The 25,884-nt window shown below is 44.9% G+C and overlaps 1 protein-coding gene across 8 annotated transcripts in view; it reads left to right on the top strand.

Annotated features, from left to right (window-relative positions):
• Positions 1 to 25,884, top strand: part of PNPLA7 (patatin like domain 7, lysophospholipase) — a 100,635-nt gene that overhangs the window by 3,098 nt on the left and 71,653 nt on the right. For 4 of the 8 annotated variants that reach the window (XM_083485503.1, XM_083485504.1, XM_083485505.1 and 1 more), the window contains exons 2-18: positions 505 to 576; positions 2,524 to 2,611; positions 3,627 to 3,709; positions 5,838 to 5,926; positions 6,050 to 6,190; positions 6,839 to 6,998; positions 7,791 to 7,871; positions 9,866 to 9,994; positions 10,943 to 11,023; positions 12,650 to 12,791; positions 13,674 to 13,751; positions 14,732 to 14,838; positions 15,757 to 15,915; positions 16,855 to 16,932; positions 20,635 to 20,840; positions 23,145 to 23,276; positions 23,960 to 24,083. In XM_083485503.1, coding sequence (XP_083341629.1) covers positions 505 to 576; positions 2,524 to 2,611; positions 3,627 to 3,709; positions 5,838 to 5,926; positions 6,050 to 6,190; positions 6,839 to 6,998; positions 7,791 to 7,871; positions 9,866 to 9,994; positions 10,943 to 11,023; positions 12,650 to 12,791; positions 13,674 to 13,751; positions 14,732 to 14,838; positions 15,757 to 15,915; positions 16,855 to 16,932; positions 20,635 to 20,840; positions 23,145 to 23,276; positions 23,960 to 24,083 — 1,950 coding nt within the window. The remainder of the gene's footprint in view (positions 1 to 504; positions 577 to 2,523; positions 2,612 to 3,626; positions 3,710 to 5,837; positions 5,927 to 6,049; positions 6,191 to 6,838; positions 6,999 to 7,790; positions 7,872 to 9,865; positions 9,995 to 10,942; positions 11,024 to 12,649; positions 12,792 to 13,673; positions 13,752 to 14,731; positions 14,839 to 15,756; positions 15,916 to 16,854; positions 16,933 to 20,634; positions 20,841 to 23,144; positions 23,277 to 23,959; positions 24,084 to 25,884) is intronic. The other 4 variants (XM_083485507.1, XM_083485508.1, XM_083485509.1 and 1 more) reach the window with 1 other exon arrangement.

Genomic DNA, 25,884 nt, shown 5'->3' on the forward strand with positions numbered 1-25,884 from the left:
GTCTTTGGGTGGGTCCAAAATAGCTATTTAGATCTTGTCCCAGGTCTCCATGCTGGAAGGGAAGGAGAGAACATCTTAAACTCGCTAACCTCCTTGTTCCAGAATCCAATCACTTGCTCATTTTTGATGAGGCATCCTTGGTGTAGACCATAGCATAATAATAATACCACAGTGACTGTTCTAAACTCCAAGACAGCTGAGTACCAGCCATCATTTTTTTTTCCATCCTGACTCCAGCATGAGATGGGGACAACATCATTTAAGGCAGATGGTTCCCTTCTCTCCCTCCCTAACACAACATTAAAGCAACTATGAAAGCATTAGCACAGGGTCTGATTTTCCAACTACTTGGATTCTTTTACTCTCAGGGAATGGCTCTAGTTCTCTTTAACTAGAGAGCTCAGCCAACATGTGCTTTGTAAACTCTCATTTAGACACATCTCTGGGGGATGGGGAGCTGTTGCCTTCAATCTGTATTATACCCTTGGTGTTCTTGTCCTTTAGGTCAACTCCTCAAGTTTAGACCTAAGAACGCAAGTTCTTCAGTTCGTACAAGATCGAATGCAGACTACTATGGTAACGTTTGAGCCTGTGTGTTTGTTTAATTTGGATGCTTCTGAAAGGCACCAAAGAGCTTAACTGGGTCTTGATCTGGCTTCAGGTTTCTTTTATGCAGTGTCTTGCACTCCCCATTTTTCATGCCATCTTACGTATTAAGGTAGCTATGTTGCTTTTGTGTCTCCTCAGTGGTGTAGTGGTGGCTGGTGCACATTGGAACTGGTAGAGCAGGAGGCAAGGAGCCCAATAGTAGGTGGAGCCAGAGCCAATGAGACACAGAACCAGCCAATTCTCGTTTTGTCCTTCTCCTCCTGAATTGGTTCTAAAAGGGCAACACTGAGACTTAGGAGGATGACATAGCTGACAGGCAGTGCCATCCCCTGGACTGGTTGTAAGTAAGAAGGCAGGACACATGAGGGCTGTCTGGGCAGACTGAGGTTCATGAGGCTGTGCCTCATTTGCTCTAATGCACCAGCCTTTAGTATGGTAACTTAATCATAAGTTCTTTTGTGGGAAAGCTGAGGAGTGTTATGACTTACTCTTTTTTTTGTGGCCCACATTGTAACTGGGCTTGGTGGCCAGCTCAAAACGTTTAAGTCATGACATTCTACAAAGAGGAGGCTTGTGTGCGGCCTTCAAGCTGGGGCTTTCAAAATGTAGCGCAGGGTCAGGGACAGTCCCCTGAATCACATTCAGAACTAACCTAAGAAAATTGCTGGATCAGACCAAAAGCCTATTAGGTCAGGATTCTATTCTCATGGTGTTCAGATGCCTGTGGGAAGCCCACAAGCAGCATATGGGTAGCAGTGCCCTCCTGCTGCAGTGTACCCCATTCACAAATATTTAGAGGCATAATGCTTCTGATCATGGTGGTGACACACAACCATCATGGCTAGTAGCCATTGCTAGTCTTATTCTTCATAAATATGTCTAATCATAAGAACGTTAGATGAGTCTGCAGCCGGAATAGGCCATTGGTCTGTCTTGTCCAACATCCTGTTCTTCCAGTGGCCAGCCAGATGCCTGTGGGGAATCCCACAAGCAGGACCTGAGGAAAAGAGCAATCTCACCTTCTGCTATTTCTAGCAAATAGTGTTCAGAAGCATACTGCCTCTTACTGTGGAGGCAGAACATAACCACCATGGCTAGTAGCCATTGATAGAATTATCCTCCATGAATTTGTCCAATACTTTTTTAAAGCCATCCAAGTTTGTGGCCTTTGCTGCCTCCAGGAGGAGCACACTTCATAGTTTAATTATACATTGCACAAAGAAGTACTTTCTTGTATCTGCCCAGAATGTCCTAACATTCATCTTTATTGGATGTCCACGAGTTATTGTGTTATGAGAGGAGAAAAAAATTCTCTGTCCCCTCTTAAAGCTATCTCAAATTGGCAACCTGTCGTTATGAAGGCCATAATTTCACATAGTGTGAAGAAGTGCTTCTTTTTTCCTGACCTGAGTAAACCAACATCCCTGCCCTGCCCTCCAGTTCTAAGGCTGAGGAGGATGGCTGAAACTTGTCACACTCACCAAAGCACAACAGCACAGTCAATTCTGACAGTTATGAAATGGTATTTAGAGGGGAAGTGCAAAACTCAAGATGACAAAACAATAAATATAGGGTTGTATCCAATAATGGCCTAAGTGTCACATGTCACTGGCATTTGATTCCCAGAAGGTTGCCCAATAGGGAATGCAACCCTTTGGATGAAAAATGTTATCCACCATGTTTCAGAAAGACAGATGTGTAAATGACCCTGACACCTCTCTTGATTAAGGATGGTTTAGAAATCACACTTTAAATAAATGGAACAAATAATAATTAGTTGTTTGGTTGACTTTGCCAGCTGCAACAGATGTTTTCCTCCCCAGAAACGTTGTGTTCCTAGTACGGCTTGAGGAAAGGGCTTAGGTGGAGAAGAATGTCAATGCCTAAGACTCCCCTTGTCTCTTCTTCCTACAGTTAACTGGAATAATCATTGGTGCAACAGTTGCCCTGCTGCTCATTGGGATCGCTGTGTATTTTGTTTACAGGAAGGTGAAGCAATCAAGTAAGTCGGATCACTTTGGTTGAGAGCTGACGTGCTGTCATAGAATTTGGGGGGTTTGTGTGCAGTGTGATCCCATATTAATGCTCAAAAGAGCATGTCAATAAAGCACGGAGCTCCACCACCCACTTGTTGAGTAAGTGTGGGATTGAGTCCAGCTTCTCTTCAGGCCAGAGGAGGTTTCAGTGCTCCCCTTCGGTGCTTTTTATCTATTCAAGATGTGCAGCTAACAAAAACATGCTGTGAATTCTTACTATAGGGGTAACATAAAAAAGCAAACAGCATACTACTTCTTACTTTCTTGTCTTCTTATCTACTCTCCGTTTATGATCAAAAATAGGGGTGGGGAACTTGTAGCCCTCCAGATGTTGTTGAACTACAACTCCCATCATCCCTGACCCTTAGCCATCCTGGCTGGGGCTGCTGGGATTTGGAGTTCACACCTCTGGAGGTAGCATTAAAAACCATCCTATTAGGAGCATGCCCTGGAAGTGTGCTTTCATCATAAACTATGGAAACGTAGGGTCTGGCCTCATTGGGCACCTGGAGCTTGGCTCATGACTCCTCCATGCTGGTCCTCCTGCCTCTTTGCCTTGCTGATGGCACCTGTGTACCTGCCCTTTTCTGAGCATGTAGGTGGTAACAAGAGTGAGGAAACAACACCCTCCATGTGCCTTGGTCTCTCCATCTGGGCAGTTTTATGGATTGGGTCCAGAGGAAATAAGGAAGCAAATAGGCAGTAATGACAGTGGTCAGGAGGATGTCTACTGAGGGCATCTTGTCAGAAGCCCCCCCCCCCCCCCACCAAATGTTGGAGCCTACAAACATCTCAAAACATAAATGGGCCTCCCAACATTCTGCCCCAGGGGGAGAGGTTAGAGTATATTGGCCTGACATTTCTCTCCATCGAGGGCAGTGGCTTAGCTGTACAGGGGTAAGTGGGCAAGCTGCGCTTGTGTGTTTTAGGCTCTCACTCTTCACAAAGGGACTACAGGATGATGAGCCTTCTCTCTTTCAGAGCAACCTCAGCCACATGTGCCTCAGTACAGGTTCCGTAAGAGAGACAAAGTCATGTTCTACGGCCGCAAGATCATGCGCAAGGTAAGGTTGTTGGTGACCAGCTGGAGGCTAACAGCAAGCTCAGACTGATGATGCTCTTGTCTTGACATGGGGCTGGCCTTTGCTGGGTTCATCATGCATGTTTCTGTCCCTGCCCCATATCTCTTCTAGAGGTAAAAAAAAGTGCTGAAAGATTGGCTTTGTGTCTGTGTGCTGTCCTGGTGAATTGCACTTTGCTCTCCATTGACTCTGCTATAATACTTCTGCAAACAGTCCAGCACCCAGCCCTGTAAAGCGCTTTTCAGTAGGACACCTCTGAAAGGAGGGTGGGGAGAGTCTTTTGAGTTTATGTTCAGCCCTTGTAACTTAACTACGGAAAGCATCACAGAGAACTCTTAGAATTATGAAGGGGAGGGAGTTTGTAGTTGCTAAGTAACCAGCAACATTATTAATCTGATTGCACACATACAGTGGCACAGGGGAGAATACAGGAGGATCGTGCACAGACATGTATCCCTGGGATTCCCATGAGTTTCCAGGCCCTCTGAATGCAGAATGTGATGGAACTCAAATTGGCAGCTAGAGGGAATGACGGCTGCTTCAACTACAGTGGTGCCTTGCAAGACGAAATTAATCCATTCCGCGAGTCTCTTCGTCTAGCGGTTTTTTCGTCTTGCGAAGCAACCCTATTAGCGGCTTAGCGGATTAGCGCTATTAGCGGTTTAGCGGCTATTAAAGGGTTAGCGGCTATTAAAGGCTTAGCGGCTTAGTGGCTAAAAGGCTATTAGCGGCTTAGAAAAAGGGGGGGAGCGCAAAAAAATCGGAACACTCGCAAGACGTTTTCGTCTTGCAAAGCAAGCCCATAGGGAAAATCGTCTTGCGAAGCAGCTCAAAAACGGAAAACCCTTTCGTCTAGTGGGTTTTCCGTCTTGCGAGGCATTCGTCTTGCGGGGCACCACTGTACTAAATCCCCCAAGTTGTTAAATCTGGGAGCTCAGCAGTCAACCATGAAGCGCTTCTGAAATCCACATCAATGTTTCTATTGGTAGATTTTTTTTATTAGGGCAGAATGAGCCTGGGAAAATAGGTTAGTAGATTTGCCATGGCAGCCTGCTTTCATTTGCAGTACACATGGCACTCCAATAGATGGTGCTCAATATATTACCAATGTTGCAGTTCCAAGCAGATGCCCTTGGTTGCGAAAGGACCCCCTTCGCAGGTAACGGTTTGCCGACATGCTGCTGAAATATCATCTATCAATAATGCACACGAAGGAGAAATGTCCTCTAATGCTGGAAACTCAGTTATGCCTCCAAAGCCATGGATAGAGAGCATTGTTTGCGAGGAACATGTCAAAATCAAACACACTGCAAATATAAGGCCTTAATCAACCTTGGTCAGCCTGGTACACTCCAGAGGTTTTGGATTACATCTCCCAGCAGCCACAGCATTCACCAGGGAGTTATTTCTTGAATTATCACAGCTATAAAACTTTACCATTCCATCGCTGGGCTTCTCATTCTTTCGAGAAGGGCTGTACCTCAGTGGTATGCATGAGGCCCCAGTTCAATCCTTAGCGGCATCTCCAGCTAGGATTTAGATAAGACTTCCCGCCCGAAACCCTGGGGAGTTGTTGCCAAGTCAGTATAGACAATACTGAGCAAGATCTACCGGTAGTCTGACTGGCAGCTTCCTATGTTCATTCTTCCAGTTTGCTCCACCATCTCTTCTTTCTGCAGTTTTCTGCCATCTCTTTTTTCCTCTTTCTGTTATAAGTTGGACCAGGTTGTGCATATCTCAGTTAGGTTCATTCCTTTTAGTGAGTCTACTCTGAGTAGAATTGAGTTGGATGCATTTCTCTGTCTGGAACTTTAGATCAAGGAAATGTCCTGTTTTCCGTTTTTTGCTTACCACCATTGTTTCAGTCCTTTCTTTATTTGTACCAGGGACAAGCTGAGGCTCTAATGCCTTGGGGTTGACTCCAATTAAGTTCTCCTTGTGGTAGACACATTAAAATGAATGGATCTTAGTTAGACCTACTTAGGGTAGATTTATTGAAACTAACACTGAATAGAGCCCGTGGTAAAATCCCAGCTTGGTTGCCTTTTTCCTGTATGTTCCTCTGTGGGTTGAGCTCTCTTTCCTTCAGGAAACCTTTCTTCCTTTCCAGGTTACAACTCTACCAAACTCTCTGGTTGGAAACACGGTCCCTCGGCAGCGGATGCGGAAGAGGGCCAAAGTATTGTCCTTGGCCAAGAGGTATTGGGGGATGCAGGGACCTGTGGGTTGTGTGAGTTTAAATGGGGAGGAAGAAGATGAAGGGACCTCTTTCCCCCGATGGCCTTGTTTTGAGGTGAACCAGTTCTGCTTTATTCCCTATAGGATCCTGCGGTTCAAGAAGGAGTCCCCCACCCTGCAGCCGAAGGAGCCTCCACCCTCTCTGCTCGAGGCAGATTTAACGGAGTTTGACGTGAAGAATTCCCACTTGCCCTCCGAAGTCCTTTACATGCTTAAAAATGTCAGGTAAGGGCAAACGTGATGAGAGAGATGGGCTGGTGGGGGCTGAAGAGAAGCAACTTCCCTACCATTAAAGAGTTTGCAGAAAGATTGGATTTGACATGTCCTCAGTTTGAGGAGAATAAGGATTGACACACCGGGACCATTTAACCAGCTTGCCATGCTTACCAGCAATGAGCAGGCCAGCCCCTCTAAGAAGTTCATTAGTGAGGCACAGTGGCAGCAATGTCTGCATCTTAACCCCTTGCATCTGGTTTTCTCCTCCTAAAAATAGGCTTTGGGCTGCTCTCTAACTTAGACTAATAGAGGCCGCCGGTGAATCCTTCTGCTGTTGCCCCTGTTACAGGCAACTCTCTGTTTGCACAGGGGTTGCGATTTGGGTCATCACACGTGTTGGCAAAGCATGTGTAAGCCCGCCCCACCCTTCCCTGCCCTGTACTGCCCCTGCCCCCTTCTGGGGTTAAAAATAGTGCACGCATTGGCCGTCACTTGCCAATCAAAACACATGCAAAATGGTCACCACCTGTACTTTCAATGTAGCAGCTGCGGCAACCTCCTGTAGCAGTGAGTTTCCCCCTCTATGGACTCATTGCTGTTTCAGGCCAGGAGCAGGATGACTGGTCCACAAGCTCCTTCTCATCTCTTTCCCTGCAGGGTCCTTGGCCACTTTGAGAAGCCTCTCTTTCTGGAGCTCTGCAAGCATATGGTTTTTGTCCAGCTGCATGAAGGGGAGTACATCTTTCGCCCGGGGCAGCTGGACAACAGCATCTACGTGGTACAGGACGGAAAACTGGAAGTCTGCATCCAAGAAAGTGTAAGGATAGCTGACAGGTCATCAACATACATGGCCAAACACTGCCCGTTAACACAGTATCGAGCAGTAAAGCATATTGGATAAGGAGCAAATAATAACAAAGTCCCCTCTTTGCTTGGCAGAGTCAGAGTAGACACTACTGGGCTGCGGCAGGTGGAGGCATGCTCTAGGCCCGCTGGCTGTATGATCGGTAGCTACCAAAGTTCTGCCTGTCTTCGTTTAGATCTCATATAACCCCTGTTTTAAAACAGCTGCACTGGTTGCTAGTTCATTTCCAGGCCCAATTCAAGGTATTTAGGTTAGTGTTTAAAGCCCTAAATGACTCAGGCCCCAAATACCTGAAAGGCCGCCTTCCTCCCTACAGACCCTCTTGGGTGATAAGATCAACAGAGATTACTCCCTTAGTTGCTATTTAGTTTTGGGCTGCAAGAGGGTATTCTCTGTGGCAGCCTTCCCACAGAGATGTACCTGGCACCTTCATTATATAGCTTTTGGCAAAGACTAATAAGAATGAGGCGTCTTCCCATCCTTGGGGTGGTGGTTATGCCTCCTAGGTCCTGCAGAGTGTGGGTGGTGGGAGCAAGTCCCATAAGCGTATGCCAAGCTCAGCTTTGTGTTGAAAGTTGCCTCAGCCACAGAGTTTGTGTCTGCCTTATTTCTTCTGCTTTTTTATTACTTGCTTTTCAAGGCCAGTCACTCCCAGAGACACACACAGAGGTCTTTGAACTTAGCTTGTAATTGTGTAGCTGAAATGTGGTCTCATTCTCTCCCCCCCCCCCCAATCTGCAATAGGATGGCACAGAGGTGGTGGTCAAAGAAGTCTTGGCGGGAGACAGTGTCCACAGCCTCCTCAGCATATTGGATGTCATCACGGTAAGCCAAAGCCCATGACTCTGGCTCCTGGATGTCTTTATCCTTTGATACAAAAGTGGGGAACTATAGGCCCAGGAGCTGAATGTGACCTTCTAAATCTCTCTGGTTCTGGGACTGTTTCAGGCCACATCCCTCACCAGCCTTGTGTTACCCTCTCCTTGAGTGTTTGCCTGATCATGCTTTTCATTTGCTTGGATGGAGACTAGAGAGGGGTGTGTTTGTGAGTGAACTTTAGGCTTGTAGAATTCCCCCCCCTCTTCTTCCTCCTCCTCTTGGATCACTTGGGAGGTTTATTTTGACTTTGTGTGTTAATTTGCAAAAAAAGTTAGACTGCTGAATGTTTTTCTTGCCTAGATGTAGTCATCAGGTCATTTGTGGCTCCTTTTTGACTTGGAAGGGAGAACATGTACTCAGTTTCTTTAATTGTGTGCATTTTACCCTCATAAATTTGCCACAAAGCAAGGCTGGACTCGCCATAGGCAAGTGATGCTCTTCCAGACTACATCACATAGCCCAAATGTCTGCCTGGTGTGTTTAAGATAAGTGCATTACTCTAAGCAGCCCTCTGCAAGCCAGAGTCTTTCGCCTCTTTCTCCCTTTGGAGCTGCCAGCAGGGCTTAAAAACTAAGCCTCCCAAGTTCCTGCCCTGGGTTGTGCTTTTTAAAAACAAAACAAAAAAACCTTATGTAATTAAGAATCGATCAGCCAGTTGGGAGCTGGGCAGGATTACTCAGCTGGATTACTTTTTGTTTCCCTTCACTAGCTGTGGGAAGAATGTGCTCTGAAGAGAGTTTTTTTCTTGGTGTGGGGTGTGATGCTAGGGGATTCAGGGGTTAGATGCTAGGAAGGTCTGATGATAGTGGAGGCAGAAAGGAGAGAGGGCTTACAAATAAGTACAAAGGAAGTTGCTTTCAAGTAGTGCCAGCTGATTACAGTTTTTGGGTTAGGGAAGGGATGTTGCTATTATTTGTATTGTTTTTCTGTTCCTTATTAATTTATATACTGTATATATACCAAATGGCTTCTAAGCAGGTTTTTCCCCCCTTCCAACTATAGTATCAATTAAAATACATGATAACAATTCCATTGGGGGCACTAAAACTTCCTTAATTTAACACACACAAGAAAACAAACTATTTAAAAAGTTTGTTTGTTTGTTTATGACATTTATATCCCACCTTTTCCCTACAAGAATCTCAAGGTGGTACACGTGGTTCTCTCTGTCCTCATTTAATCTCCACAACAGCCCTGTATCTTCCAGGTCCTATTCTGACACTCTGACCATTGCACAACACCAGCTCTCAAAATCCATTCCTCGATACATAAACTCCACATGGACTGGTGGCAGCCCTCTAGAGTTTCAGGCAAGGGCATTTCCCAGCCCTACCTGGAGATCCCATTGAGGATTGAACCTGGGACCTTCTGCATGCAAAGCAGATCCTGTACCACTGAGCTATGACCCCTCCCCAGTTATTTCAATAATGATAATTATGATAACAACAATTAAAGGTAAAGGGACCTCTGACCGTTAAGTCCAGTTGCACTGGACTGATTGCTGTTCTCGCATGCGCAGGAGTGGCGATTGCCATTCACACATGCGCAGAAGCAGGCAATCGCCACCCGTGCACAACGGCGCCTCTCCCAGCGACCTGTTTCGACCTCTGGACAGACCTCCGGAATGGATTATGGTCGCAAATAGAGGTTCCACTGTATTTCCTTTTTGTCAATAATTGTAATGTATATTTTATGTTATTTGTAAATGTTTTATTTACAATTAAGCAGCATGTACATTTTTGCAATAAATAAAAATACAAAATTACTGCATAAATATTTATTGTTAACATTTGATTTAAATGGTACTGAACCTGTTTCCCAGATTTACCAAAGTGTTAAGTGGAATACTTGTTAAGGGAATACTTCATTTTAATTAGAGTTCTCTCAAATTCCTGGAAGGGCAAGGCATAAACTTTTACATGAAATGTCTTCCTTGTTAGGGTCATCCTGCCCCATATAAAACAGTTTCTGCTCGGGCGGCGATGCCTTCGACGATCTTGCGCCTCCCAGCCAATGCATTCCAGGACGTCTTCCAGAAATATCCTGAGACCCTTGTTAGAGTTGTGCAGGTGAGGCTGGTGTTGTTATGGGAGGGAGTCCTCTTAGCTTTAAGGCAGGTATGGGGAATCTTTGGCCTTCCCATCATTGTTGCTTAATTGCTGCTCCCATCAACCCTAGCAAACATAGCCAGTAGCCAGGGGTGATGGGAATTGTACTTTACTAACATTTGAAGGGCCACAGGTTTTCCACACCTGCTTTAGAACAATGGGTGTGGAAATGGCCTGAGAGTGAGGCAGGGTGTCTGCCATAAGTGTCCGGATTGGAGGCAACGACACAAAGATGTACTGTATTTTTCTGTGTATAAGATGCCCCCATGTATAAGACACCCCCTGTTTTGGGGACTCCAATTTAAGAAAATGTGGGGAGATGGCCCAGAATTGTTCAACTTTGTGGGGGGGGGAGGGTTGCCCAGAGTTGTTGAGCTTTTTGGGGAGGGTTGCACAGAGTTGTACGCTAAGGGTCTGCCCGATCGCCACCAACAGGTGGCAAACGCACGCACAATTGCCACAGCGGAAGCCAATCCACAGCAGCCCTTGCTGCAGCCACCAATCACCAACCCAGTTGCCAAAGCATCAGCCTATCCAAAGCAGCCCTTGCCCCAGCCACAAATCATCCACCCAATTGCCGCTGACAACCTCCTGCTCGTGGCTGCAACCATTCACCCGTCCCCACTCTGCACTATCCGTGTATAAGACGAGCCCCTATTTTGAAGATTATTTTAAAGTAAAAAACCATCATTTTATACACGGAAAAGTACGGTAGGTTCTTTGGGAAGTTCTATCCCCTTTTCCTCTTGGGGGCAGGGAGGTGAGATATGAAAATGCCCCTGTGCTCTTCTGAGAATCCATCTCAATTCCTCTCTCCAGAAACAGACTTTGAACCTAACTATAGTCAGGGTTTTCCTTGAGTCCAGGTGTGGCTAACCATTTGTCTGTATTTGATCCTCCTGCTCTTAGATAATCATGGTGAGGCTCCAAAGAGTGACCTTCCTGGCGTTGCACAACTACCTTGGACTGACTACTGAACTCTTCAGCTCTGTAAGTGAAGACTGCTCAATTAGAAGCAAAGAGAATTATATACTTCCAGTCAGGCAAACACCAGCTTAGTCTCATTTTTTGTACTGAGACCCAGCATGATTCAGTGGTTGTTATTTGTTTGTTTAAAGCATTTTTATGTCAAACCAGCTCCTGAAAGAGCTTGCCTAAAATAAGTGCAGTCAAGACTGTGCCTGCCCACAAACTTGCATTTTAAAATACACAATGCAAAAAGAAAATCGGGGCTGGGGGTGGGTGGGGAGGATAAGATGCAAACCTGGAACCTGTTCTTAGAATTAGTGTTGGACTCAGGTGGAAGAGACTTGGGTTCTAATCACTGTGTGACCCTGAAGACCTTATTTCTCTATCTAGTTACTTCACAAAGCTTTTATGGGGATAAAATAGTACCATCACCACCACCCAGAGGATGTTAAGGAAATAAGAAGAGCCTTGCTGGATCAGAGCAATGTTCCAGCTCATCCAGCATTCTACTTCCTACAATGGTCAGCAGGAAGCCTCTGAGAAGTCCACAAGCAGTGCAGGAAAGCAATAGCCATTCTCAGTTTTGCACCCTGGCAACTGAATACTGCATGAATTTTTCTTGGTCCTCAAGCCCATGATCATCTTGAATTCTTGTGGCTGTGAGTTCCATAGATTAATTCTTCCTTGTGTGAATAAGTCCTTTGTATTGTCCATCCAGAACCTGCTACCAAACAATTTCATTGTCTGATGATGCCAGGTTCTGGCATCCTAAGGAAGAATGCAACTTTACACTTCACATGACATGTGCTTTTACGAAATGCCAGTCATGTCCCCCCTTACCTCTCCCAGCTGACTGGGGGTGAGACTCAAATGCAAGCAAAAAACCCATGTAGAGACTTGTGCTAGGAAAAAGGTGTCATAGGAAGTGTTAATGAGCCATTTTCTTCCATTAGTGAGCTACAGAGCCCATGATGACTCCTATATTCCTTTAATCCAGGGGTGGCATACCTTCTGCATATGCTCCCCTCCTTGGCCTAGTTTTATGCAAGTGGAGAAAAGCTCCATTTCAAGCAATCATTTCAGACCCCTGGCAAGAATGATTTGCCTCTTCTCCTGGCAGCAAATTCCCTGGGCAGGGCAGGTGAGGGAGAGAGAGAGAGAGAGAGAGAGAGAGAGAGAGAGAGAGAGAAGACTGTGGTTCCCCCTCCATCACCAGCAAGCAGATTACCTCCAAGGGACCCTGGCCCACGAGAGACTCCCACCCCCCAATTTGTGTTACAGTAGCTTTGGCTGAATCTGCTGCTTAGCCCAGAGAGTGATGTAGACACCCATTCCTCTGAGCACAGGCCATCAACGCCTGTGGGACATCCTACTGGTGTGAGATGAGGAGATACATTTTCCTTAATAGTTTTCAGTAGTATCATTGAGTTTAGGAACACAGCACAAGAGTCCATTAGGTGCAATAATGTCTATACTGACCACCAGGAGCAGCAGCTCTATGGTGTTTCAGACCAGGAGTCTCTCTCCAGGGATTGAGCTTGGAACCTTCTGCATGCAAAGCAGGTGCTCTATCCCTAAGCTCTTGGACTGTGGTGCTTCCTGATCTGAATGGTACCTTCTTGGGTCTCTGCATTCTGCCCCTGATAGGAGAGCCAGGCCATCCCACTGGTGTCAGTTGCGAGCGTGACCTCTGGTGCAAATGCTGGCAGAGCAGTGAAGAGGCAGGTGTCCAATCTGTCGGAGGAGGACCGGGTGGAGAAGCTGGAGAAAACAGGTTCTGTAGAGACGGGTAAGGATTACCTAAGTGGGAATTGCTCTTGGGAACAACCTTGAGGGACATGGTTTTTCAGCTCTGTATCAGCAAATACTCCTTTCTTAACTGGGGGTGTGGAACCTTAGGCTTGGGGCCTGGGGCAATTCAAGCCTCTTTATCTGCCCCTCAGGATTCTCTTCAGGTCAGGCTCCTCCCCTCATGCCACCCCTCTTCACCAGCCTTTCTTCATGCCCTCCTTGAGCTGCAATGTGTCCTTGAGCTCTGATTATAAAGTGCCAACTTCCTGGGGCCTTGGTTGCCAGAGCACCCACAAATTTCCCCATGAAGGGGCTGAACACCCACAAATTTCAGTGCCAGGGCCATGCATGCTGCGTGGCACCCACGGCCTCGGGCACCCACGGTCACAGGGCTAAGCTGGCACTCCTGGCTCTGATAATGCCTCTTGTTTGTCTGGCTAGAGAACAGATTGTGTGTGTAGAAACTAGCCTACTATAAAAAAGGTAAAATTGAAAGTTGTTGTTCTGCCCACTTTGTCTCTGGCCCTACCCACTGCTGGCATGTGGCCCTCGGAAGTTTTCCCCGGGAGGTAATATGATCCTCAGGTTGAAAAATGTTCCAATTCCTCAGTGGTAGCAATTAAAACCATTCTGTTAGGAGCAGGCCCTGGGAGTGTGCTTCCACCATAGACTAGGGAAGGGTGGAGCCAAGGATAGGCATCATCCGGCACCTTCCGAGAACTGTGCTTTGGTAGGGGCTCCGCATGTGACTCTTCTGTGACTCTTAGTTCCCCTCCCTTTCCTCAATGCACCTGCGCATCAAGCCCACACAGCTGACCATGGAAGCCGGGCAAAAAGCAAATTGTTAGTATATTGTCTATTGTTGTGTTCTGTATTGCAGATGCAGGGAGGCCTTCCATATCTGAGAACCCTCTCAAAAGGAGCTTGTCCTTGACATCATCCTCTGGATATTCTGAAGGTGAGTGTGAACCATTGAGGGGGAAACAGCAGGTGTGGGGAGCTTCACCATGGCACTGAATGCCCCCTAAGTTCACTTCTTTTTAAAGAATTAAGATTTTACTGTTTTGTCATATTACTAAGCAACAAGATACAGTATAGAACAAAATATACACATTTTCTGTAGATTTGAGGTTGGCTTGTATAGGAGTTCAAATTGCTTAATTGGTCACATTTCCAGGTTCATGGCAGTTCCACTTCCCACATAGAATCACAGCAACCAAAGACCTTTGCAGTGCAGAGGAGCCCCCACCTTCTCCTTTTTTGCAATGAGCATAATAAAAATCTACCAGTTCACAAACAATGTGCCTTTTAGTTTCATCCCTTGCTATTTTCAGTTTAGTGGTTAATTTTTCTATCAGCGCTAATTGCCAGATTTTTAAATATATATACCTTGCGGTCAATGCTTCACCCTCTAAAGATTTACAATAACTGTCTATCAGTAGCGTGGCTGTTCATAACAGAGGGTCAGTACAATGCTTACAATGAAGTTTCATATTGTCTCCTTGGTTAAGATTAAGTGCTGCCAACTCTGGACCTTTAACCACGTTCTGCCCAGTTATCTCTCCAATTTCTTTGAATACTTCATCCCAGAACATGACCACCTTATCACTGATCTGCCATATGTGCTGAAGTGAACCCAATGTCATGGTGGGCAGGGCCAATGTGGGCCTCTCTTCTGAGACCAAACTGATCCTAAAACCACTGCCACAGCCTTTAGCAGGGTGGGCCAAGATGCTGTAGATCCATGGTTCCCAAAGTGGGCAGTACTGCCCCTGGGTGGTGGTGGGTTTACCTAGGGGGCACTAAGAGGCAGGGAGGCACTGAACAGGGTATGGGGCACTGGGGATGTGTCTATGGGATCTAGGTGGTTGTGTCCAGAAAATGTTTGGGAACCACTATTGTAGAGGGTGATGTCTTCTCTCCATCTTCCCTCTGCAGGAAGCTTGACTAGCAGCAAGCTGGACTTGGACATGGCCTACGAGAGAGCCAGAGTTGCCTCTTCTTCCTCCTCTTCAGAAGTGCTTTCCAGCAATGTCACATGCAAGGTAGATTTTCTGAGCCTTCCTCCTCCTCCTCCTGTAGAGGCATTGGCTAGCTTCACAGTTTTTCCTGCATCATGATTTTTGCATAGCACACACACATATCATGATTCACGATATATTGCCGGGTCAGAAATTATGAAACTGATATCACGGTATGGATTTCAAACCGGTTTTGGACGATATATCAATAAATCATGCAGCCATAACAATAGCATACCCATTAAGCTGCCCTCTGTATTTGCAGCGACTGGAAAGAGCCAGTCCCTTTGTGGCCTTCACAATGTTTGGTGAGAAATTGCTGCCATTGCCTCTTGAATTGGACTGAGTGAAAGAAAGATTGAATCCTTTTGCCATTAAGCAGGGTCGCCATACAGTGGTACCTTGGTTCTTGATCTTAATCCATTCCGGAAGTCAGTTCGACTTCTGAAATGTTTGAAAACCAAGGTGCGGCTTCTGATTGGTGCAGGGGTCCCAGAAACTATAGCTGACAGCTGCATCAGATGTTCAGCTTCTGAAAAAAGTTTGAAAACTGGAACACTTACTTCTGGGTTTTCAGTGTTTGAGAACCAAGGTGTTTGAGAATCAAGGCATTTGAGAACCAAGGTACCACTGTATTTCAAAAAGTAAAAACCAGGACATCGTAAAAGTTGACTTGCCTAAGACCCAGTACAAAGTGCCCCCCTTCAGAAATTCCCCCCAGATATCAATTCCTGGTAATGTCCGGGAAAATGCAGACATATGGCAGCCCTACATTAAGCATTCTTTTTGGGGTTTACATGTAATGGGGGAAGTGAAGGTTAAGGAATGAAGCAGTTGCTAAGAAGTCCCATGCAGGGTTTTTGGCTTATGTGGCCACAGTGTGCCAGGTGGTACTCAGCACAGCATGGAAAATTTAACCTCTGGTGTTTCTTCTTCTTTAAGTCCATCTTGAAGAAGACGGTGACGGTGACAGAAATGCCCTCGGCCATCTTCCACTATACACAGGACCACCTCTCAGCCCAGGAGCCCAGTGCCAGGAAGCAGTCTGAGGCCATCTTAGAAGCTGCCAAGATGGACCTTTTAACCTTGATGAAGTTGGATGTGAGTCATGGCGAGGGCCAAACTGGGTTTGCATAATTCCACACTGTAATGAAAGGCAGTCCCGAGCGCAGCCATGGAGAAAATGTTTATCCAACCTCTGCTGGATGGGGAAATGAGCTTTGTCAAAAAGTGGCTTTAGTAATGATTTTAAAAAGCGGGGAGGAGATCTTTTCAACCTCCAAGAAATGTAGGATTTGCCATGCTTCATCCTTCAATCTCTTTTTAAACTTTGTAAGAAACATGACCTGCAATAAATTGTTCAGGGTTTCAGCTTTTTCATGCCCTTTTCCAGCATACTCCATTCCTTCCCTTCCTCCAGCAACACACAGTCAGCATTCTTCACTACTGAGCATGCTTAGTCCTCACTGACATGCTTTGAGTCATTTCTTCTTCCCCTACCCAATGACTTTTTAAAATATTACCTGCAAACTCTGGGATTTTCCTCCAGGCCTGCTGATACCTCAGTCTCTGCACAGATGTGGGGTTTTTTTGCCTATGTTAAGAGGGAGTTTGCACTGGTCTTCAACTGGTGGATTGGGACCCACTAGTGGGTCATGGCCTGATCTAATGTGTGGGTCACAACAGGAGGGCAATGTATGGTGGAATCTCAGCACAGCTGTGTGTGCCATCAGTGAGGAGAACGGAGCGGGGCCTTTGTGCCCAGTGTTGCATCACTTCCTGTCACTATCTGAGCCAGCACCCAGAGCTTTTAATGCCACTGTCTGCAACAACCCCAGATTAAAATTTAGTGCCTAGGAATGTTGACTGTGGGTGTTTCCCTCCACTTCTTAGATTATTTTAATCCAAGTCCACACACCACAGTGAGCAACCAGGACATCTTGGGAACTTTACTAGCCAGGATGTTGTTACCTCTCCACATCGCGTTTGATTTGCCAGCTTTCAATTTGACTGTGTGTGTCTCTTTTCTCACCCTCTTAGGACCCCTGCCTTTTGCATGGGAAAGTGACCCTGCATCAGGTTACCGCTGGGACAGTGGTGTCGAGGCAAGGTGACCAGGTGAGTCCCTGCATGCCACTTTCCTATGTGAGTCAAAACGCGGCTTGTGGGGAGCTTTACCTTCTCTGATCTCTAGGGTTCATTTTGAGTTGCCACTGTGCAGCCACATGAAGCTCCATTCAACCAGATCTTTTTTTAAAAAATGATATTTATTAAAAGTTTAACAATTACAGAAAAAGAGAAAAAAAGGAAGACAGTAAAAAGTTACAATACAATACATCAAAGGAAAATGAAAACCAGAATAAGAAAGAAAGAAAAAAATCAGTACATCGAAGCAGAAAAGCAAAAATGTTTAAAAACAAAAACATTTAAAAACACATCCAATATTCCATATCTTTACTTTTCATTTACTTGTTTCCTCGACCTCCTCACACCTCCCTTTTTGTATTCTAGTTCAGTTAACTATTTCAGCAAATTCTTTCCATCTTTCTCAATTTTTGTTCTATAATTTATCTTAACAGTCTATCCTTCAATTTTTCCATTTTTGCCCATTATCAATCAACTTTTACTTAATTCTTTATTACATTTCTGCTAAAACCATATAACTTCATTCCAACATCCTTCTAGCATTCATTAATTTTGCAATATTTCTGTAAATATACTTTAAATTTTTTCCAATCTTCTTCCACCAACTCTTCTCCCTGGTCTCGGATTCTGCCAGTCATTTCCGCCAATTCCATGTAGTCCATCAGCTTCATCTGCCATTCTTCCCTGGTGGGTAGATCTTGTGTCTTCCAGTGCTTTGCAATAAGTATTCTTGCTGCTGTTGTAGCATACATAAAGAAAGTTCTATCCTTCTTTGGCACCAATTGGCCGACCATGCCCAGGAGGAAGGCCTCTGGTTTCTTCAGGAAGGTATATTTAAATACCTTTTTCAATTCATTATAGATCATCTCCCAGAATGCCTTAATCTTTGGGCATGTCCACCAAAGGTGAAAAAAAGTACCTTCAGTTTCATTACATTTCCAACATTTGTTATCAGGCAGATGATAAATTTTTGCAAGCTTGACTGGTGTTATGTGTAAATCATTTTCATTAAATTCTCTTTTAAGGTATTACATGCCGTAAACTTCATGCCAGTGATCCATAACTGTTCCCAGTCAGCCATCATGATATTATGTCCAACGTCTTGTGCCCATTTAATCATAACAGATTTCACCGTTTCATCTTGTGTATTCCATTTCAACAGCAAGTTATACATTCTTGACAAATTCTTAACTTTAGGATCTAACAATTCTGTTTCCAGTTTTGTTTTTTCCACCTGGAAGCCTAGTTTTTTATCCAAATTATATGCCTCCATTATTTGATAATAGTGGAGCCAATCTCGTACTCTATTTTTTAGTTTTTCAAAACTCTGCAATTATAATCTGTCTCCCTCTTGTTCCAGGATTTCCCAATACTTCGGCCATTTGGCCTCCATATTGAGTTTTTTCTGTGCTTTTGCTTCCATTGGTGACAACCATCTTGGGGTTTTATTTTCTAGCAAATCCTTATATCTTATCCAAACATTAAACAATGCTTTTCTGACAATATGGTTTTTAAACGCTTTGTGTGCTTTAACCTTATCATACCACAGGTATGCATGCCAACCAAATACATTGTTAAAACCTTCCAAATCCAGCACATCCGTATTTTCAAGAAGCATCCATTCTCTCAGCCAGCAAAATGCAGCTGATTCATAATAAAGTTTAAGGTCTGGCAGGGCAAATCCACCTCTTTCTTTAGCATCTGTTAATATCTTAAATTTTATTCGAGGTTTCTTGCCCTGCCAGACAAATCTAGAGATATCTCTCTGCCACTTCTTGAAACAATCCATTTCATCCAAAATTTGCAAAGTTTGAAACAAAAACAGCATTCTTGGCAATACGTTCATTTTTATCGCAGCAATTCGGCCTAGCAATGATAACTTCAAATTTGACCATATTTCTAGATCCTTTTTCACTTCAACCCAGCATTTTTCATAATTATCCTTAAATAAATTCACATTCTTAGCAGTCATATTAACCCCTAAGTATTTTACTTTCTTAACCAGTGTTAATCCTGTCTCTTTCTGAAACTTATCTCTCTCCATTTCCGTTAAGTTTTTCTCTAAGACTTTAGTTTTCATCTTATTCAATTTAATCCTGCTACCTGACCAAATTCTTGAATCAATTCTAATACTCTTTTAGTGCTTGATTCTGGTTCCTGTAAAGTCAGTACCAAGTCATCAGCAAATGATTTCAATTTGTACTGTTTGGCTCCCACTTGTATACCTTTTACCAATTGGTCCCTTCTAATCATATTTAACAAAACCTCCAGGACCGAAATAAAGAGCAATGGAGAGATTGGGCAACCTTGTCGTGTTCCTTTCTCAATCTTAAATTCTTCCGTCACTACGTTGTTCACAATTAATTTAGCCTTTTGTTCTGAATAAATTGCACCTATACCGTTTCCAAAACCTTGACCAACCCCCATCGCCAATAAATTCTTTTTCATAAAACTCCAAGAAATGTTGTCAAAGGCTTTCTCTGCGTCCACAAATATCAAAACTGCTTTGGTATTGATCTTCACTTGTAGTTTTTCTAAGATATTAATTATATTCCTCGTATTGTCGGACAGGTGTCTGCCCGGGAGAAAGCCCGCTTGATCTTTATGAATTACTTCTGTTAGCGCCTTTTTTAATCTTTTAGCCCTCTGGTGCCCTTTTCCCTTCCAATATTTCATTGCAGACTTCCTTTAAAGGTTGTATTAACCATTCTTTCAAAGATCTGTAATATCTAGAAGTCAGTCCATCCGGCCCTGGGGATTTACCCAGTTGCATATTCTGAATAGCCCCTTCTACTTCCTGTTCCGTTATTTTATAATTCAACATTAGCTTATTTTCCTGGGAAATTTATTGTAGTCATTTGTTGTAGTCCATTCAACCAGATCACATCGCTGCCCCATCTTGCTTGGTATTTGCTACTCTGACACGTGGCCGGTCTCCAGGGTCTTGGGAAGAGAAAGGGATTTTCGTCTGCTGCCTCCTGGTCCTTTTAATGGAGAGACAGTGGGAACTGGACTTTCTGCATGGAAAGCAGATGCTCCACCACTAAGCTCTGACCCTTTCCCAAAGTACATAAGAAGCTGCCTTGTATAGGGTCAGACCATCAGTCCATCTAGCTCTGTGTTGTCTACACTGACCAGCAGCAGCTCTCCATGGTTTGAGGCATGGAGTCTTTTCCCAGACTGACCTGGAGATACTGGGGGTTGAACCTTGGAATATCTGTGTGTAAGGCAGATGCTATAGCACTCAGCTCTGGGCCTTGGCCTAAAGATGAAGTAAGAATTTAGTCCCCACAGTCCTGTATTTTACATAGGAACCTCTTAGGCTGGCTCATCTTGAGCCAGAGCATTGGTCCATCTATCTCAGTTCTGTTTATACTGACTGGCAGCAGCTCTCTACAGTTTGAGGCACTGAGTCTTTTCCCAGCTCTGTGTGGAAATGTTGGGGGTTGAACCTGAGTCCTTCAGCATGTAAAACTTGCACTTCTTCACGGAGCTATGGCTCTTCAACTCTTAGAATAGATATGGGGTAACCTTTAGCCCTCTAGGTGTTCCTGGACTGCAACTCCCACTGTAACACCACTCCCCCCATATAATCCTCCCCTGGCTTTGACTTTGCAAACATAGAAACAGGTGGTACCTGATACAGAGGAACAGACTCTGCTTCTGCCCTTGCAGGATGTCAACATCCGATTTGTGATCTCAGGAATGCTTCATGTCTATCAGCGGAAGATTGACTCAGAGGAGGAGACCTGCCTGTTCATCACCCACCCTGGGGAGCTGGTGGGGCAGCTGGCTGCCCTTACGGGGGAGCCCCTCATCTTCACCATCAAGGCCAATCGTGATTGCAGCTTCCTGGCCATCTCCAAGTCGCACTTCTATGAGTGAGCCTTCTCCCCCATCTCCTTTGATGTGTTTGCAAGTGTTGCTGGAGGAAGCTAGGAATTCTAAGCCTTGGTTGAATGAATCATACCTCTAGGCCAGTGCCCTCCTGATGCTTAAGACTGCAACTCCCATCAGTCCCAGCCAGCATGAACAGGGTTGGGGATGATGGGAGCTGAGACTCCTGTAGCATCTTGAGGGTATCACAATGGCTACATTAAAATCTTAAAGGCATAAAAGAATCAGGGTCGAGGTTAACAGCAGCACAAAACAGCAGGGCAGGAGTGAAGAAAGTCACCTACGTGACCAAAGGCACAAGTAAAGAGTTGTCTTGACCAGTTATCAAAAACCATTCAGTGACGGTGCAAGGTGCACTTTGGAGGAATCCTGGTTGCTCCTATGCACATAGCACTTCTGAGGTTTTTGCCAGGTACTGCTTAGGCACTTTCCAACCTATCTTTCCAACCTTAAGGACTAGCACCTTGCTTTTATTTATTTAAATGCCAGAATGCCAGATTCTGTATGCAGTGTTGTTTTCCATATGTGTACTGAAGCATTTACGTGTACAACGCACTTCATATGAACCTGATCGGAGCTTTGCTTGGCTCCCCTTTTTGTCTAGCTGCAGCCAATGCTCTGCCTCCAGAGCTTGAATAATGACCCATTCCTCTCCCAGAAAGCTTCTCCCTTCCCACTTCCTTCTTCCCCCAGTTGAGGCAAGGCTAAGTGCTGTGAGGGGTAGTGGGAGGAAACAGTTCAAAGCCAGCCCTTGTCTCCAGCCCAGCTGTGGGACCAACTAAGGCAGTAGCCTGTTAGCAGTACCACGGCCCATCTCACCCTCTTGTCAGGGAGCTCTGCCACTGGGTGTGCCCCTGCCGTGGGATTTAAGTACCGGGCAGATGCCAGCTAATTACACCACTTCCCTGAACTCACAGCTGTGATTCAATAAATAAATGCTGGGTAGCATAGGGCAGGGGGCTTTTGAATCCCCCTTCCCAGTATCCAATTAAGCCATCACCAGGGGGCGTGGGAGCCTCCAGGGAAGGCGGGAAGTTGTGAGATGTGTGGTGAGTTGCAAGCAAAAGGACCAGGAAGCCTTGGATCATGCCTTCCCCAGAAACCGACTGGTGGGAGCTTCGCCTTTTTATTTTTAAAATTCTTTCTATTAAACAACGAAAACAGACTATATGCAGAACAGGAAAAACAAACAAAACATTAACAGTATAATAATAATAAATTAAACACACAGAGCTTTTGATGCCATTTTTTGTCCGTCCGTCCCCCCGTTTCTTTCAATCTAAGTTGCATTTTTATACCTCATTTATAATTTAATAATTGTACCCATCTCATTTACTCCTGATTTTTTCTTCTTCATTGGAGACTGCTGCTCCTTTTTGTGCATTGAGGATCATGACCCCCCCCGCCCCGCATCCTTTTCCTCTCGTAATTTGAGCACTGAGAGTGTGGCGCACGCCCAAGTCTCTTAGTAGACAGTGGCCATGAAAGGAAGCTGACTTGTATGGAGTCAGACCATCAGTCTATGTCTAGCTCAGTATTATCTACCCTGACCAGTAGTGGTAGCAGCTCTCCAAGAAAGTCTCTCCCAGTCCTGTCTGAAGATGCTGGGAATCAAACCTGGTAACTTCTGAATTCAAAGTGGATCCTCTGTCACTGAGCTGTGGCTCTTCCCATATCTCCTGTGGTAAAGGATGCTGCTGCCTTGTTTTCTAGTATGTGTATGTTTACAACCTTACAGGCCGCAACCCTTTTTTGCTTTTCCAATTAATATAAATGGGTTGTAACAGAGTGAAATTTGAGACAAGCATACTTAAAAGGATAAAACAAGCCCCTGATTATTTGAAATGTTTGTTGGCTGGTTTCTCATTCCACTCTGTATGCTTGACCTTAAAAAAACAAAACAAAACACTTCTTGTTTTTTTAAATATTTTATTACTGCATCTGCCTTAAGGGCCCCATTCAGTTTGAAAAGCAGAGTAATAACAGGGAAAGGAAAGGAAAATAAATGTAGCCCTTTCCAAAACGGTTCAGAATGCACTTGCCTCCCAAGCAATCCAGCAAACAGAAGTCAGGGTGACTCTGCCAGAGTTTAACTTTTTGAGGGGTGGGTGAATAGTGGAATCAAATTACCCAACAAAGCTAACAGAAGAGTTTTGGACTGGGTTTTTGGACCTTCTCTTCCCTCTCTCCCTCCCACCCTCCCTTCCTTCCTAGGCAAATGGTGCAGTTAGCCATCTCTGTGCCCTCTGAGGCCCAGCACTTCCTAACTGCCAGACCTTGCCTTTCAGGATAATGCGGGAGCAACCCACTGTCGTGCTGGGTGTGGCTCATACAGTTGTGAAGCGGATGTCATCTTTTGTGAGGCAAATCGACTTTGCTCTGGATTGGATGGAAGTAGAAGCGGGACGGGCTGTTTATAGGTAGGGTGCATGCAAAATGGAAAGCTTGTGTACCCCTTTGCCCCATCCCCCTGCAAAATGGGGGAACCTACCAAGCGGTCAAGCTTTTCTGTCCCTTGCAGGAGGCAATAGGGTAGATGTCGGGGAAAGCTGTGCAGAATAGGAGCATTTCCACATGAAAGTCTATAGAGAGGGGACTGCTATGAACACAAGCATGTATTGAAATACTTCCTTGCTTTAAAACCTCTTGAGCAAATTTGCCTAGGGATATGCTGAATGCCAAAAGGTGCATTAGTTTTGGCTTATTTTTGTTGCTCTTGTTTTCAAGCCTTTTGCATTTTGTGCATTTAAGGGAATTGTAATAAAAAATGTAAATTAAAATAAACTTGTGTGTGGAAAGCTAGTCTGTTTGTAGGATTCTGCCTGGGTCTTTTCTCTGACATCCAGGTTTTCCATGTGCAGGGAGTTCAAATACTCCCATGTATGTTTTTAAACAAAAATAGGAGGAGGTAGAAAAGTGACACAAACACGCAGTGGTCAAAAGCAGTACAGTCCCTGCAGGTTAGCTTCCTGTGGCTTTTCTGGCCCAGTCTATTGAATATTCCATAGACCTAGACTGCTCTGGGCCTGCCAGTAATCAGGCCAGAAATGGAGATTGTGCTTTTAGGGTCTTTCCCTCCTGTAACTGGTGTGTCCTTCCACAGGCAAGGGGACAACTCAGATTGCACCTACATTGTGCTGAACGGGCGGCTCCGCTCTGTCATCAGGATGGATGATGGGAAGAAGCAGCTGACGGGGGAATATGGCCGCGGTGACCTGATTGGCGTGGTAAGTTCCCCCTGGCTTGTGAATTAGATTGGGATTGAGACCTGTTTGAACCAAACCCATTTTCTGAGTTGTTGATGGCGCTGGAGGCAGCAGGTTGCAGTAGGAGCCTAAGCAGCTTGGCCTTTCCCTAAGGAATGAGTTGTTCAGGCTGAGGAGCCTATCCAGCTTTATAAAGCCAAATGGAATCCTATTGGTTCCCTTTGGGCCACCTGACCAGCCCCCAACAATGATGGGGAATCTGTGGCCCTCCAGTTGTTGCTGGGCTACAGTGCTCATCATCCCTGACCACTGACCTTGGCTGAGCACGAATGGGTAGTTTTGCATCTTGTACGATTGGAACATTCAGTCATTTCCAGAACAAATGGGCAGTTGAGTAACCTGCCTTGAGAGGAGGCTGCTCGTTGTATCACTGCATGGCTTGCTGTTCTGGGCTTTTCTTCTCCAATCAGGCATTCCCAGAACAGTGACATAAAGAAACTCAGGGCTTGTGCCAAGTAATAGCCTTCCTCTTTTGCGTTCTAGAGGTGAACCTCTTTGGGTTGTAAGAGTGAAGTCTCCATTTTGTTTGTAGGAACAATAGAAGCTGCCTTATATTGAGTCGGCCCATCTTGCCCCGTAGTGCTGACTTGGCAATTGCTCTCCAGGGTTTCAGACAGGATCTCTCCCATCGCTACCTAGAGATGCTGGAGATTGAACCTGTGGCTTTCTGCATGGTTTTAAAACATTCTTATTTTATATTTTAAAATCATACTTCTTATTGCCTGTGTTCTCAGATGTGCATTAGACTTCTAGAGATATATCCAATTAATGTTGCTTGGCTGCTGGAATCTACAATTAAACTTTGGTTTTTTTAAAAAAAGGCATGCTTCTTACATCTTAATAACCCCTTTTCAAAAATAACAAGCTCAAGCCTGACATTCTGGCTATAATATCTGTTCCAACAAGAGGTGTGCAATCTTTATAATGCGTCATGATCTTTTAAATGCCTCAACTCTGCTGGCAGCAGAATTAATTATGCACTGGAAGCAGGGATGGCGATTTTTCTTTTGCTTTAGCGGGCTGCGGAATTTATCGTATACTGCTGTGGAGTTTTGGTGTGTATGTGTGTAAAATTCATATAATTTCAAAGCGCAAAGTACTGCTGTCCCTGACAGCAAACTCTGAAGGAAAACAAAAGGTTTGAAAGGCACTTCCAGAGCAGTATTCAGCCCAGGAGCTGGTGATAAACTGCCACAAAGATTAAATTAAATTAGCAAGTACTGCATTGAGCCAGCTTGTGAGGCAGTGAATTTCATTTTACGCTTCAAGAGATAGAGGAGTATTATAGCCTGCTCTAAACATTCTGGTTAATTCAACTCATAAATATTAGCATGATGGGACAGCGCAGAGAGAGCAAGAACTGGCAGATCAGGCCATTCAAACTTGTTTTGGCCAGAATGCAAAGATCCACACTGCTAGGTCTATGCCCTGAAGATGAGGTTCCTTAGCTCATCCAGCGGAGCTTTTTTCCACTGCTGCCACTGAAGTGGGATTTAAGAATTAAGTTTGAGTCAGCACAGTTTGGGTCTAAAGTAGTTCATTGGAACCAGGCTGTGGAATGTTTTTGGTTTTTTTAATGGTTAAATTAAAGCATGTACCTCTCATCCGATTACTGTTTTTATATCATTTCTGAAATCACCTCTCTTGGGCCATATTCACACCATACATTTAAAGTGCCTTTGTTTTTTGGGGTGGTGAGAGTGTTAGGAGATTCCTATACCCCTCACAGAGTTATAATTCCAAGAGCTCCCAGGAAAGAGGG

The sequence above is a fragment of the Podarcis liolepis genome (genome assembly GCF_965112155.1).
Source record: "Podarcis liolepis genome assembly, chromosome: Z".
In the NCBI taxonomy this organism is placed as follows: domain Eukaryota; kingdom Metazoa; phylum Chordata; class Lepidosauria; order Squamata; family Lacertidae; genus Podarcis; species Podarcis liolepis.